The sequence below is a fragment of the Panulirus ornatus genome, chromosome 56 (assembly GCF_036320965.1).
Source record: "Panulirus ornatus isolate Po-2019 chromosome 56, ASM3632096v1, whole genome shotgun sequence".
Lineage (NCBI taxonomy): Eukaryota > Metazoa > Arthropoda > Malacostraca > Decapoda > Palinuridae > Panulirus > Panulirus ornatus.
Genome location: NC_092279.1, coordinates 15,834,122 through 15,848,971, shown reverse-complemented (window position 1 = coordinate 15,848,971; position 14,850 = coordinate 15,834,122). Strand labels below are relative to the sequence as shown.

Here is a 14,850-nt window from a genome sequence, read left to right as displayed (position 1 = left end):
TACAGAGTCAAGAGTAGTTGAACCTGGTAGCATCGAGGATTGTGTATCGTCCGCTTACGTAGTCTAGAAGTGTATCGTGCCAGGTGGTAAATGAATGGGGGTAGGCGCGTGTTATGCCAGCCACACTCTCACAACGACAGGAGGTACCATCGAGCGACCGTCTGCCAGCACTTCGTGTTCAAGTTTACGGTTAGAGACCAGAGAGAGAGAGACTTGTCGCACACGCGGACGGCGCTGCATGTGTCGTCCAGCAGCTGTGGTCCAGCATATCACCAGCTGATGGTGGTTACCAGATGTCGTCTGTACTGGGTTTTGTGCCGCTTGATGCAGCAGCAGCAGCAGCAGTCTTTCCAGCCAGGTCTCCAGCCACTGGTGGCCGCGCGTCCATCTTTTTCCAGCTCTTGCGGGTCACGGACCATCATCATCTAATATCATGCCCCACTGCACTCACCAGTCAATCTGTGCGCTCCGTCGTCTCTCAGCAGCGGTGGACCGCGGGCGACCCGCTGGAAAGTTGGACGGGCATCCACACCCAGTGCTGGGGTTGGCGATGGTGGGGTGGGAGGTAGGATTGAGTTTTGAGCCGTTTCCATGATCAGTCAGGTCAAGGGTTGCGCTCGGTGCCTGGAATAGACGACTTGCCAATCGCTAGAACGACCCCGTGGAGAAGACCTGCTAAGTGCACCATATATCAGCGGGTTTTGTCAAAGACCCCGCACCACACACCGCCGCTCCTGCCGGCCTGTGGAGGCCAGGGACATTACGTATGGCTGAGAGTATTTTGCAAGACCTCTCGTCTCCGAGGTCTGTTTAACGACTGCCAGTCGTAGGGGTAGTGGAGGCGGACGGTAGCGGAGGAGGACGAGGACGACCAGCAGCGAGCGAGCGTTCTTGCTGGTGTCTTCATGTCGCGTCGGGTCCCACCACGCCTCCCACCTCAGGGCTGATCATCTGGTGGCTGATGACATCATAGTTGACCCTATCCCACAGTGACATCGTAAGTTGACCCTCTCCCCACAGTGACATCATAGCTGACCCTATCCCACAGTGACATCATAGCTGACCTTTTCACCACAGTGACATCATAGCTGACCCTATCCCACAGTGACATCATAGCAGACCCTCTCCCCACAGTGACATCATAGCTGATCTCTCCTTTTAGTGATATCACTGCTGACATCTTCCCACAGTGGCACCATGGCCAATCTCTCCCATAGAGACATCATCAACCCAAACCATGAAACTGAGGTCATTATTGAGATGCAAACACTGTAGATTACCACTTGGTTCTGCCGTCAACAGAAATTGGTGGGGCAATTTTGCCCTATTTGCGTGAGAGACAATGTAGGGATTACTGATGTAATGGATGCCAGGTGCTCACATTTGTCCGTCTGCTGTTGGCTAGTAATATACCTGCTGACGATGACCAATTAGAGAATTAGCTCTTTTTTTTTTCCCCTCCGTATTTACTGGTCATGTTCAGATGAGGTAATGCTATGTGCTATTTTGACTCGAAATTATGTGGTGGAAAATTGGGAATATGATGACACGCGAATTACAGTCGTGCGTATTTTTTCTTTTCTTTTCTGAGAGTTGAAATAGTCTTGAAGGTCTTTTGTGCATCACTTGCCATCCTGGCTGGCTGACTAGATGGCTGGCCGGCTGGCTGGTTGGCCGACTGGCTGGCTGGCTGGCTGGCTAGTTGGTTGGTTGGCAGGCTAGCTGGCTGGCTGGCTAGTTGGTTGGTTGGCTGACTGGCTGGCTAGGTGGTTGGTTGGCAGGCAGGCTGGCTGGCTGGCTGTCTAGCTGGCTGGCTAGTTGGTTGGCTGGCTGGCTGGCTGGCTAGTTGGTTGGTTGGCTGACTGGCTGGCTAGTTGGTTGGTTGGCTGTCTGGCTGGCTGGCTGGCTGGCTGGCTGGCTCCCAGCTATAGTATCACGTAGCTGTAATGCTGATTTAGCCCCTGGTGTCCCCTGACTGATATCACTCCCTCTGGGTCTAGACTTCTGGCCATCCCTCCCAGTTGGTTGCTTTATGGTGTCGTCTGATTTACTCATGGCGCTGGGACTGTCGGGGGTCATCCAGGAGGTGCCAGTCTGTCTACCGTCGTGGCACAGGGTCAGTCAGGTCGTCCAGAAGGTGCCAGTCTGTCTACCGTCGTGGCACAGGGTCAGTCAGGTCGTCCAGGAGGTGCCAGTCTGTCTACCGTCGTGGCACAGGGTCAGTCAGGTCGTCCAGGAGGTGCCAGTCTGTCTACCGTCGTGGCACAGGGTCAGTCAGGTCGTCCAGAAGGTGCCAGTCTGTCTACCGTCGTGGCACAGGGTCAGTCAGGTCCTCCAGAAGGGTCAGTTAAGTCATCTAGTGGTACCACTCTGTTCTGTTGCCACCGTTGCAAGGTGTCTCGTACTCTTGTGTTCTCCCTCGTCACCCATTTCATTTCGCGTCCTTTTGGTGTAGTGGATAGCGTCTAAGACCATGATACGCGCACAGGCTCGCCCTGGTTTGAACCCCGGGCGCGGCAGTCGGTCCACACCCAACCTAGATGCTCTTTGACCCCTCGAACCTGTTCGAAAGATGGGTACCTGACGTAGGCTGCGACGGACGGAGGGAGGGGCGTGGAAACACGTAAGAGATTAAAAGACATAGTACACACACAGTTAGGAGACGAGGGAACACGAGTATAGAACTCTCTCGCTCAACTCCAGAAGGGAGGTTGAACACCCGGGATGGCTGTGTGTCAGCTGATGTGGCCAGGGGCGAGGCAGGTGAAAGCAAGCCAGGTGGCGTAGGGCGACGACCTAGGGCGCCGTCACAACACATAAAGTGGAGAGACAGACCCTACTTATGGTCGCTGCGCACTGCTCATCCCCACACCCTCTTGAGACCCTTACTACTACTCTTGGTATCATGGAAGCTGGACTTCTGATACATTTCTTCAACCCCCTTGGAATAGACCACGGAACCACAGATAGAAATAGACTATTTTAGCTCGTAAGTGGTGACATGACAGGGAGCTGCTGTAGACATATAGGGAGAGATAGATCTCTCAGCACGAGATGCTCCAGCCCTGGAAGACGGCGGCAATTCCAGGTACATCTTACCTGGAATTCAGAATAATCAAAAAGGCTCGAAATGGTCGGTAAGAACGGCCGAGCTTGCGAGCCAGACGGTCTGGATTCGCGAAAGAAAGAGAAGCGGATCTCGCGAGGAAAGTCATTAAGACAGTTGTCTAAGGTCTTGAGATGAACCATAAGCGCTCAGGGACCTGGAAGCAAGGACGCTGGACTCGGTGGAAGAAGTCGCTGCCTTCCAGGAACTAATAAGAAGGTATCCTCTGGAACACGAGGCCCTACGTAGTCTCCAGCACGGACGCTCTGGTGCCTAGAACGATGTCCTCCCTCACCCTCACCCGCCGTCCCTGCAAAAAAAAAAGGTTCCGTAAGCCCCCTGGAAAAAGGGAAACCGGATCCTCTTTGGGGGGGAGGAGTAGGCGTACTTATATTTAGAAAGGGCTAAAGACCTTGAAATGAAGTCCCCTGGAGCGAGACGGAGCTGTTGAGGCTCGTGGCCTGGCCGGCGGGGAGAGCCGTATTGTGCTGGAAACTCATTTGGGATTATTTTCCGACGGAGTATTGTTAGGGATCCGGGAGCCGACACCCGAGAGGCGAGAGCTGACTTTAATCTTTATTATTTTGATATTTTCCCCAGCACACGGCCCGTGTCTCGCAGCGCCGTGGCCCGGGAGCGTCAATCAATCTTCGTAAACGCGAGCATGATATGCCCTTGAAGCCCATCCTCTCCTTTAAGTTGTCTTCTGTACCTAAAGGCGAGGCGAAAACACACACACACACACACACACACACACACACACACACACACACACACACACACACACACACACACACACACACAAGTTCTGCCTCGTTACCTTGCACACTCGTACATCCTCGGTCTGTACCGGAAGCCTAAAAGAACGCCAACTCGCAAAGCTATAATCTTTCCCGGAATCACAGAAAACATACTTTTTTCCTTTTTTTTATATAACGTGTCTTCATTTTTGGCGGTGCGTCTTCCCCTTGGGGGAGGAGGAGTGAGTGACACCGACTACAGAAAGTTGGTGCCGCCCGCGCGCCCCCTTTATGCTGGGCAGAGTCGCGCACCCACAGCTAAAGGGAATTCTTCCCCGACACTGCTATCAATTCTTAGCAAATCGATCTCCACGTTTCATTTACAGTGCCCTGTGAGGAGGAGGAGGAGGAGGAGGAGGAGGATGGTCCTCTCTCCTCCTCCTCCTCCTCCTCCTCCTCCTCGTTCCGGCTGGATCTGGGAGCCGCGGCTGATGGACATCGCTACCACAGACCACTACGCCAACCTTTAAGATTGCTCTCGGTCCGTGGGAGACTGTGCGAAGCGAGTACCATCTCCTCGCAGGAGGGGTGAGGCGAGGGAGACTCCTTGCTGACCCCCAGCCACGGGAAAGTTAAAGCAGAAACTGTCGTCGTATCTTATATGGTCCGTCTGCTGCAGGAGAATTGTGCTTTTATGGCGGATAAATACTCCATCTTTGGACGTAATTTCTCGCAGAAGTGGAGGGGATTTAATCGTAGTTAGTGCACGTTGCTGGAAGGCTCTGATGTGTGCGTGTGTGTCTGTGTGTGTGTGTGTTTTATCTTAGATGTTTACAGAGTAAAGAAAATATGGTTTTTACATGAAGTAACTTGTATATATTAATGAATAGTTACAGTGATACAGCAGTTGACGTGCCACATAGCTTGTGGGTATACGTGTGTGTGTATGCCATCGCTTGAGTGTATGTGTTGACGTGGTCAGATACACACTTGTCACCTGACCTCGCCAGGTCACCAGGCGGGTCACAGCCACACCTCACCAGCCTACCGGACATCACGGACCCACATCAAGCGGCTGGCCACAACTTGAGAGACACAGTTCTCTTCGTCTTTCTGAGAGAAAGTACACAGCTTTATGTACCACTTTGGAACTGGAGAGAGAGAGAGAGAGAGAGAGAGAGAGAGAGAGAGAGAGAGAGAGAGAGAGAGAGAGAGAGAGAGAGAGAGAGATTTTAAAATTAGGAAATATTCCTCATTCAGGAAATGATTGGTATCTCTCAGGGTATATATATATATATATATATATATATATATATATATATATATATATATATATATATATATATATATATATATATATATATATATATATATATATCTGTCTCTCATCTCTAGAACGAAACACCGTCTCTCCCACAAGGTGGACGATGACCTTATGGAATAAAATAAAAAAAACAACAAAGAGATAAACTTTAACATTTTCTGGTGGATTGAAAAGTAACGGGCGAGGTGAGGGGTCGTCGGAGGCGGAGGAGGCGGAGGGGTGGTCATGTGGTGCTGGCTGGCCAGTGATGGGAGGGTAGAGAGGGTCATACCTCCCCCTACCTCCTACCTCCCCGACCCTGATGGCCCACTCCTCGCATCACCCTACAACCTATCCCTCTCCCCCCCCTCTCCCCCCCTTCCCCATGATGATCTCCCCCCCCCCCCCCCCCAGTGGCCTCCCGCTGTACTCGTAACATCAAGTATTTACAATCCGGGTGTCGGGTCGCCCTCCAGTTACGTCAGGGTCCAGCCGTCACTGGCACCCGGGTTTTGAGCCACACTGTCCGGGGTTGAGGGATGGGGGTGGTGGGTGGTGGGGGGGGGGGGGTGTGGACGCTGCAGGGGTGGAACGGTCAGTAAGGAGGATGGCGGGAGGGAGGGGATGGGAGTTCTGACCTCTGGGTTTTCCATTCTAAACCCCTTAAACCCATCCCCTCTCCCCTTAACCACCCCTCCTACCCTTAATCTCCCCCTTCCCTCCCCTCCATCCCCCAGTCAGCACGACGGTGCAACGCCTGGTAGCACGACGTAGCCACGAGCCTTCAGCACGACGGTTTGGCTGGCCCTTGAACACGACGATGTGACCTATGAGCACGTCAGTACGACCCTTGAGAACGACGACGCGTCGGTAGGACCCTCGAGTACAACCATATAGGACCCTTAACTATGTAGCTACGACCCTCAAGCACGACGATACGACTTTCGAGCTGATTGGTACGACCTCCCCCCTGAAGCACCTACGACTTTTCAGCTTGTCATGACGACCCCCTGAAGCACCTTACCTTTCCAGTGACCTGACCCATAAGGCTCGAGTCGTTGGTCGTCTTATCGTCCTCAAGGGTCGTCCCGTCGTACTCAGGGAGTCGAACGGGGAAGGGAGAGATGTTTTTGCCCCAGACGGCCAGCAGAGATCTGCTCCCCCCCAGGGCTCTCCGCTGGCGAGGTGTTCGTCGTTGTTGGGAAGCATTTGATAAATGGACTCCATTCAGGGTCTATGAATGTACAGCAGTAGTGAGGTAATGTGCTGTCCCGGGGCTGTGGCCACACACACACACACACACACACACACACACACACACACACACACACACACACACACACACACACTCACACGCACACTATTCAGGGCGACAGTTTCGTCATGCGATATGCATTAGCAGGACAGCCAGTTGCGCCCATTCGTACCCGAATGTGTTTGCTGATGATGCCGGGGGTCATGAGACACCGGAGGTCAAGGGATGCCGTGGACTGCATCTTATTACAATGGGACTTCGACAAAGTCCAATGCGGGTGCGACGCATGGCTCAGTCCACGAGAATGGGAAGTGATGGAGGCGGGACGCAGTGCAAAGAAAGGTCACGACGTGAGTATAATCCGGCAGGAAACAAGCTCCATGGATGTGCGTGAGAGAGAGAGAGAGAGAGAGAGAGAGAGAGAGAGAGAGAGAGAGAGAGAGAGAGAGAGAGAGAGAGAGACTCGTGGCTCGACATTGTCTGCAGCCTGTCGCCAGTGCGCCACCTCAGGAGAAATGTTTAAGGAGGGAAACTTGTCTTCTGGTTAATGTAAGTGTTACACTGAAAGACATGGGTTGCGAGATGTTTGATAAGCCATTTACATCTTGATTAGAGCCAGACTGTTTAATTCTGGTCATCTTACCTCAAGAATTATGGAAACGTAGATAATACAGAGAAGGTCAGTAGATATGGGACCTGATGTAACAAAGCTGAGGTGTTAGGAAGAAGTTGAGAGGTTTTAAAGTTGTCCACCTTGGAAGAGAAAAGAGTAAGGCAAGACTTGATCACAACCTTCAAGATTCATGACCGGTTTGAGAGTGTAGACAGTTGATGATTCTTTATAGATACAAAGAAGAGGCAACCAGAGGTCATGGTAGGACACTAATGCAGGGACCTGGTGGAGATGTAGAGAAATGCATTGATCGTATCAGAATTGTGAAGCAGTGGATCAAAGAAATGAAACTATGACTGTGGATGGCACGCCGAAGTTTAAGAAGTTGTATGATCGTGGAGGAGAAGGTTTGAGAGAAGGGGCCCCCCGAGTGTAGAATTCCCTTCTCATACAGCACAATAGATGGGGCCCTACGAGTGTAGAACTCCCTCCCCGTACAGCACATGAGATGGGGCCCCACGAGTGTACAGCTCTCTACCCATACAGTATTATAGATGGGGCCCTACGAGTGTACCACTCCCTCCTCGTACAGAACAAGAGAAGGGGCTCCACGAGTGTCCAGCTCCCTCCTCGTACTGTTGGTCTCCCCAAGGAGGAGGGAGCTACTCCCCTGCCGGCACCTATAAAGCTCCCCAAGGCGGACGCCGCCCGCCCCGCCCTGGACGCCGCCTTCCATAGCCTCATTATAACCAGAAAATTATTATTGCTGGTGTATGGTGGAGGAGATTGGGCCGCGCCGGGACGGGCCCAGGGGGAGGTGTAGGTGGGCTGGACCAGGCAGGGGTGGAGCGTTAGATGGGCCAGACCAGGGAGGAAGAGGAGAAGGGGCTGGGCTAGGCTAAGGGGGCTCTGGATGGGGCAGGACAGGCAGAAGGGGGTAGTGGTTAGGCCGGTCCAAGCGGAGGAGGAGGAGAGGGCGGTGGGTGGGTAGGCCGGGCCAGGGTAGCTTAGGGTGGGCGGTTGTGAGTGGGCAGGGAGGGAAGAGGAGGAGGAGGAGGCCATTGGTGGGATGGGGGACGATAGATGGGCCAGGCCAGGCACAAGTTGTGTTGGAGGAGGGGGTTGGTAGGTCGCTCCGTCTGGTTTGTGGGTGTTGTAGGGAGAGGTGCGTCCAGCCCTGGGCATCTGTGGTGCCACACACGTCCGGACGGTTTTAACACCCCCCCCCCCTCCTCCTCCCTCCCCCTTCTATTCTGTCTTTATTTTTGTTTCAGTGCTGAAAATTCGGCGGTGGCGGTGGTGATGGCGGGCGGCGGGTGGCAAAAGTGTCTCAGGATTATGCTGCATATCCTGCTCCGTGGGGGAGGGAAGGTGCCGCCCCCGTACTTTGTTTTTCTTTCGTCAGTCGTTGGGATGGTCTGGGGGGAGGATCTTGGATCTCCCACTGCCCTCCCTTAACCCCACATATATGTTATATGTAGGTATCCTCGTGTGTGTGTGTGTGTGTGTGTGTGTGTGTGTGTGTGTGTGTGTGTGTGTGTGTGTGTGTGCCCGTCTTGACGTCCGCACACCTCCTGAAGTGATTGAATTTCGATAATGATAAAACCTAACGTTCGAGTGTTCTAATGGAGGACGTCCGCCTTCGTCTGCGCCTACAGCTAGCTCCTCCTCCTCCTCCTCCTCCTCCTCCTTCTCCTCCGGTCATCCTCCTGGAGCTGCTCCAAGTTTGTGATTAGCGAACTTAAGACAAAAAAAGAAGGAAAGAACGGAGGGCCACCATTGTGTTCACTGTCCCTCCCTTAGTCGTGGAGGCGTCGTCGTCAGCATGTAGCGTGACCTGTGTCGTGTTGTGTGACCTCCCCTCCCCGTCTGACGTGTGTGGCTCTCATTGGTCGAGTGTTGAGGACAGGTCACAACGTGGCAGACGATCATTGGTCCCTTGGCTATGTCTTGATGCTACTTGCATGAGGTTGATGACAGCAGCTTTGCGTCTCTCTTACGTCGTGCGTCGGACCGACTCCCGTCCGTCCTTGGTCACATGCGTCATCGGCGTACAAGTGGTACAGCCCGTCATTGGTTGCCTGACCTCCGTCAATACACGTGGCAGTCTCTCATTGGTTACCGATATGTCCATCTAACGAAGCATAGTGTGATTGGTCGCCTGTGTACCTGTGAGTACCCGAAAGAATAATGTCATTGGCTGTCTTATATTTCTACTGCACACGTGGCTGTCTGTCATTGGCTATTTGAGTTCCTGCTGGTACGTGTCGAACTCTCATTGGCTGGCCATACTCTTGATGGGCCGTCATTGGCCACCTATGATGTAAGCGTCACTTGCCAGACTCCGCCGTATCTCAAGATTACGCACGGCGACTGCCATTGGCTATCGCTACTCGTAATATACATATATCAGACCGTCTATTGGCTCAGTACTTCCTTAGGGATACGTATACATACGTTACAGCCTTGCTATTGGCTGGTCACTTCCTCCTCTCCTTTATACATTCAAGGACTCTCATTGGCTATTTAAGTGTCCGGATTTGATTGGTTCTCCGTGCACGTGTGAAGCGCTCGCGGGCCGGGCCCCCCTCACCTTGACAGACACGGAGGGTGGGTGGTGTGTCCTCGGGCGGGCGGGACGTAAGGAGGAGGAGGAGGAGGAGGAGGAGGAGGAGGAGGAGGGAGGGAGCAGTAGTAGTAGGAGCCGCGATCGGTATCCTACGGCCTCTCCGTGGCACTAAGGGCGCCGCCCACCCTCTCTGCCAATTAGGTTTCCCCGGGTATTTACCTACCATTATCGTGTTGCAGAATTCGCCGGGAAATTAATGCAAATCCTCGAGTGGAGCGGGGCCAATACTCGGGCCAATCAAGGGGGACCCCCAATCGCCTCCGCGGCAGGAAAGCCGCCTCGTTACCCAGAGCCGGGGAGAACCTTCTCCATTAGAACTGACCTCCTACGGCGCGGGAGGAGGAGCAGCGCCCGCGCCCGCCCTCGCTCCCTCCCTCCCTTCCTCCGCGTTATGGCAGGGGGTGGTGCGAGGGGCAGCGGCTGCTGTATGTGAGCGTGTGTGTGTGTGTGTGTGTAGAGAGAGAGAGAGAGAGAGAGAGAGAGAGAGAGAGAGAGAGAGAGAGAGAGAGAGAGAGAGAGAGGTGGTTGCACGGGGTGTGATTACCACCGCCGTGGAGGCATCATGTTACTTGGTATGGTTATTAATAATGTCTGCCATGGTTCATTTTACACCCCACTCCCCCTTTTATGCTTACCCAGACACACACACACACACACACACACACACACACACACACACACACACACACACACACACCATTGTGTACGTGGACCAGTCGACTAGCCTGGTCTAACCTAACCTAACCTGACCTAACCTTCTCTCACAGCAGGTGTGCTGGTGTTGGCGGCGGCGGCGGCGGCTGGGGTGGGCGTGGTGGAGGCGGGCGTGTCGGTGGAGGAGGGCAGGGGCCCCGTCTTCCTCCATGAGCCTCCATCCCGACTCCACTTCTCCAACACCACGGGCGCCCTCCTCCCATGCTCCGCCCATGGTAATCCTCCCCCGGTGAGTGTCTCATGAATTTCCCCCCACTCCCCTCCCGCGCCCCTCACATCCTCACGACTCCCATATTGGGAGAGGGGAGAGGGAGAGGGATTTTTAAGGATGAACTCTGTCCTCCATTTTTTTTTTTGTCTTTCTTTATTTGCTCTCCGTTTCCTTCCCCAGGTAGTCGGGTGTTCTGGCTGAAGTTGAATATGTATGAATAGTTTTGGATGGTTGCCCGCCCTTTGTCGGGTCCCAGGGAGGTGATTGGAAATCCATAGGGGGGGGAGGGGGGAGGGGGGCAGGATGGTGTTAGTCCTGCTCTGTCTAACTCTAGAGGGGAGGTGGGTGGTGAGGGGAGGGGGGGGGGGAAATGTCCTGAGTCTCTCTCTCTCTCTCTCTCTCTCTCTCTCTCTCTCTCTCTCTCTCTCTCTCTCTCTCTCTCTCTCTCTCTCTCTCTCTCTCTTTCTCTGGGGGAAGGGGAATGGTGGTAGCCCCACTCTCCCTAACCCTGGGGGAAGGGGAATGGTGGTAGCCCCACTCTCCCTAACCCTGGGGGAAGGGGAATGGTGGTAGCCCCACTCTCCCTAACTCTGGGGGAAGGGGAATGGTGGTAGCCCCACTCTCCCTAACCCTGGGGGAAGGGGAATGGTGGTAGCCCCACTCTCCCTAACCCTGGGGGAAGGGGAATGGTGGTAGCCCCACTCTCCCTAACTCTGGGGGAAGGGGAATGGTGGTAGCCCCACTCTCCCTAACTCTAGTGGAAGGGGAATGGTGGTAGCCCCACTCTCCCTAACCCTGGGGGAAGGGGAATGGTGGTAGCCCCACTCTCTAACTCTGGGGAGAGTCAGATGATGATAACCTTTGGGGGAGCAGGATTGTGGTGTTAGCCCTGCTGTCCATAACTTTAGGGAGGGGAGAATAGTGGTCACAACTTTAGGGAGGAGAAGACTCTCTCTCTCTCTCTCTCTCTCTCTCTCTCTCTATATATATATATATATATATATATATATATATATATATATATATAATATAATATATATATATATATATATATATATATATATATATATATATATATATATATATATATATATATATATATATATATATATATATATATATATATATATATATATATATGTATATATATATATATATATATATATATATATATTTATCTCTGTGTCTCTATCTATAAGTAGAGTGACGGTAAGAATTGTCTCCCTCGCTCTCACTCGTTCATAAGACAACACAAACGCACATTTTTTTTGCCCTCCTCGCTAAGCTGGAGCTGTAAACCCACCTCAGTGTACGAGGGCGTGAAAGAGTTTACATTTTCCTCGTACACTCACATTCAGCAAAGTCTGGCGGCCGTAATCCTTATCCTCCGCTCATTAGCCACAGCTTCATCTAATTTCCAGAGATTAACTGGCATTATCTGTACGTAACTACCACAGACGGATGGACTAAACCCCTCTGCTGTCTGCGTTGGTCGAGAGAGAGAGAGAGAGAGAGAGAGAGAGAGAGAGAGAGAGAGAGAGAGAGAGAGAGAGAGAGATGGCTTTCTCTTTATTAGTGTGTTATTACCCCATATAGACTTTCCCTCCCTCCCCCCCCCGACTCACACACACACACACACACACACACACACACACACACACACACACACACACACACACACACACACACACACACACGCATACACACTAGTGGAGGTCATCACGTGGTGTTGGGTGAGACTGAAGCAACACACATAGTGTCAGCGACTCCCTGATGCAACAGATTAATCCCAGGGTCTGCAACATTTCCTTGACGCTCATCCTTGCCCATGGGGGCAACACGACGTGTAGGGCTCCTGGGAACTTAGGAAAACGGCACATATGGTGTTCCAGGGAACTGCGAAGGTTTCAGGCCCTTGGGAACATCGGACATCTGGGGATCCAGGGAACTGGGAAGGTTCCAGGCCTTTCGGAACACCAGATATATGGGGATCCAGGGAACTGGGAAGATACCAGGCCCTTAGGAACATCACATTCATTGGGATCCAGCTCCTAGAACCTTCGCCCCCTCACCCACCCAATGATGTACTCCCGCTTCCATGGTTCCATTTGCTGTCATGTCCACCACACCCAGGTATCTAAAACGCTTCACTTCAAATTTCTTCCATCCAGACCCACATCCTTAACTAATTTGTCCATTCCTGCTGAACTTAATAATCTTGCTTGTGATCACACTTGCACTCAAACTTTCTCCTTTCGCACACCCTTCCAAACTCGGTCACCAGCTTCTATAGTTTCTCTTTCGATTCATCAGCCGCTATTGCTGTATCATCAGCATATATATATATATATATATATATATATATATATATATATATATATATATATATATATATATATATATATATATATATATATATATGCTCACTCAGGCCATGAGCATCCCACACATAATCATTTAGTTTATCATTTACATCAACGGTTCCGGAAAAATAATTATTACGATTCCTCTCCGTTCAGAATTTTACTCTTCAGTAAAAATAAAAAAAAAATTCTCTCTTAGTCATTAACAGTTAATTAATTTCTCATAAAAGTTGGGAAATACGAGATTTTATCGTGATTGCATTACTTACTGCTGCACTTCTCATATACCTTCGCTTGTTCATTTCGCCATTTTTTTTTCTAAATGCTTGTGCAAGCGCCGCGTAACCTTGTTCTGGCACCACTGTTCCTCCTGGGGGAAGATAGGAGAGGGGAAGATAGGGGGAGAGAGGGGGGAGAGGGTGAGGGGAACCTCGCGCTTATACAGGTGTTCACAAGTGACCCGAGTGCTTGTAGGGGTGAGTAGTTGTAGGTGGTGGTGGTGGTTGTAGGTGGCAGTGGTGGGAGACTTTGGTAGTTGTAGGTGGTGGTGGTTGTAGGTGGCAGTGGTGGGAGACTTTGGTAGTTGTAGGTGGTGGTGGTTGTAGGTGGTGGTGGTGATTGTAGGTGGTAGTGGTGGGGGACTTCGGTAGTTGTAGGGGTTGGTGGTTGTAGGTGGCAGTGGTGGGGGACTTTGGTAGTTGTAGGTGGTGGTGGTTGTAGGTGGCAGTGGTGGGGGACTTCGGTGGTTGTAGGTGGTGGTGGTTGTAGGTGGTAGTGGTGGGGGACTTCAGTAGTTGTAGGTGGTGGTGGTTGTAGGTGGCAGTGGTGGGAGACTTTGGTAGTTGTAGGTGGTGGTGGTTGTAGGTGGCAGTGGTGGGGGACTTCGGTGGTTGTAGGTGGTAGTGGTTGGGAGACTTTGGTAGTTGTAGGGGGTGGTGGTTGGGAACTTCAGTTCTTGTGATGGTGGTGGTTGCAGGTGGTACTGGTGGTGGTAGCGAGTGGAGGAGTATGGTTAAGGTGGGGATGACCACAGCATTACGAACTCTTCTGGTGGGTACCCTCTCACTGGGGGTCAAGGGAGAGCTTCTCACGAGGGGGTCAAGTGAGAGCCTCTCACTGGGGGTCAAGTGAGAGCTTCTCACGAGGGGTCAAGTGAGAGCCTCTCACTGGGGGTCAAGTGAGAGCCTCTCACTGGGGGGTCAAGTGAGAGCCTCTCACTGGGGGGTCAAGGGAGAGCCTCTCACTGAGCGTGCGGGGAGAGCCTCTCACTGTGAACCACGGGAGAGCCTCTCTCTGTGAACCACGGGAGAGCCTCTCACTGAGCGTGCAGGGAGAGCCTCTCACTGGGAGCGTGCGGGGAGAGCCTCTCACTGGGAGCGTGCGGGGAGAGCCTCTCACTAGAAACCGTCGCCGACCTCCTCCGGAAGTCCCTTTCTGTCAACAGTAATAATTAAAACCATGAAATACTGACCAGCACGAAGCGCTGGTTGTGGAGGAGGAGGAGGAGGAGGAGGAGGAGCGGTTGTAGCTGTGAGTGGTGTTGGGTGTCTGTGGTTGTGGAGGATGAACAGCTTGTGGTGATGGGGGGTCTGTGGTTTGTGGGGGCTGGTGGTGGTGGTGGTGGTGGGGTCAATTGCCGTGGGGGATTAAGTGGGGGGTAGTGATTGTAAAGGGTCACTTGGTTCGGGGGTGGTTGTGGGAGTCAGTGGATGTGGGGAGGGATTGTGATTGAAGGGGAAATTAGGTGTGTGGGGGGAACAGTGATTGGATGGCTTCGATGTTCCATTTCCCCTCCATAGCCTGTGTTCCCCACCTGGTGTTCGATATGTTCCTCGCTCCGACGTGTTCCGTGTTCCTTCTCCACTTCCCCCTGGAGTTTATGTCATCTTCCTGGTGCTCCGTTCTGTTGGTTCGTG

At 52.4% G+C, this 14,850-nt stretch overlaps 1 protein-coding gene across 12 annotated transcripts in view; it reads left to right on the top strand.

Moving 5' to 3' along the window:
- LOC139765935 (cell adhesion molecule Dscam1-like) overlaps positions 1 to 14,850 on the top strand; it is a 301,572-nt gene that overhangs the window by 132,060 nt on the left and 154,662 nt on the right. For 11 of the 12 annotated variants that reach the window (XR_011716761.1, XR_011716762.1, XR_011716760.1 and 8 more), the window contains exon 3: positions 10,414 to 10,589. Coding sequence is in view for 9 of the 12 variants with exons in the window: in XM_071693920.1 (XP_071550021.1) it covers positions 10,414 to 10,589 (176 nt within the window). In the remaining 3 variants the exon portion in view is untranslated. The remainder of the gene's footprint in view (positions 1 to 10,413; positions 10,590 to 14,850) is intronic. The other variant, XM_071693916.1, reaches the window with a different exon arrangement.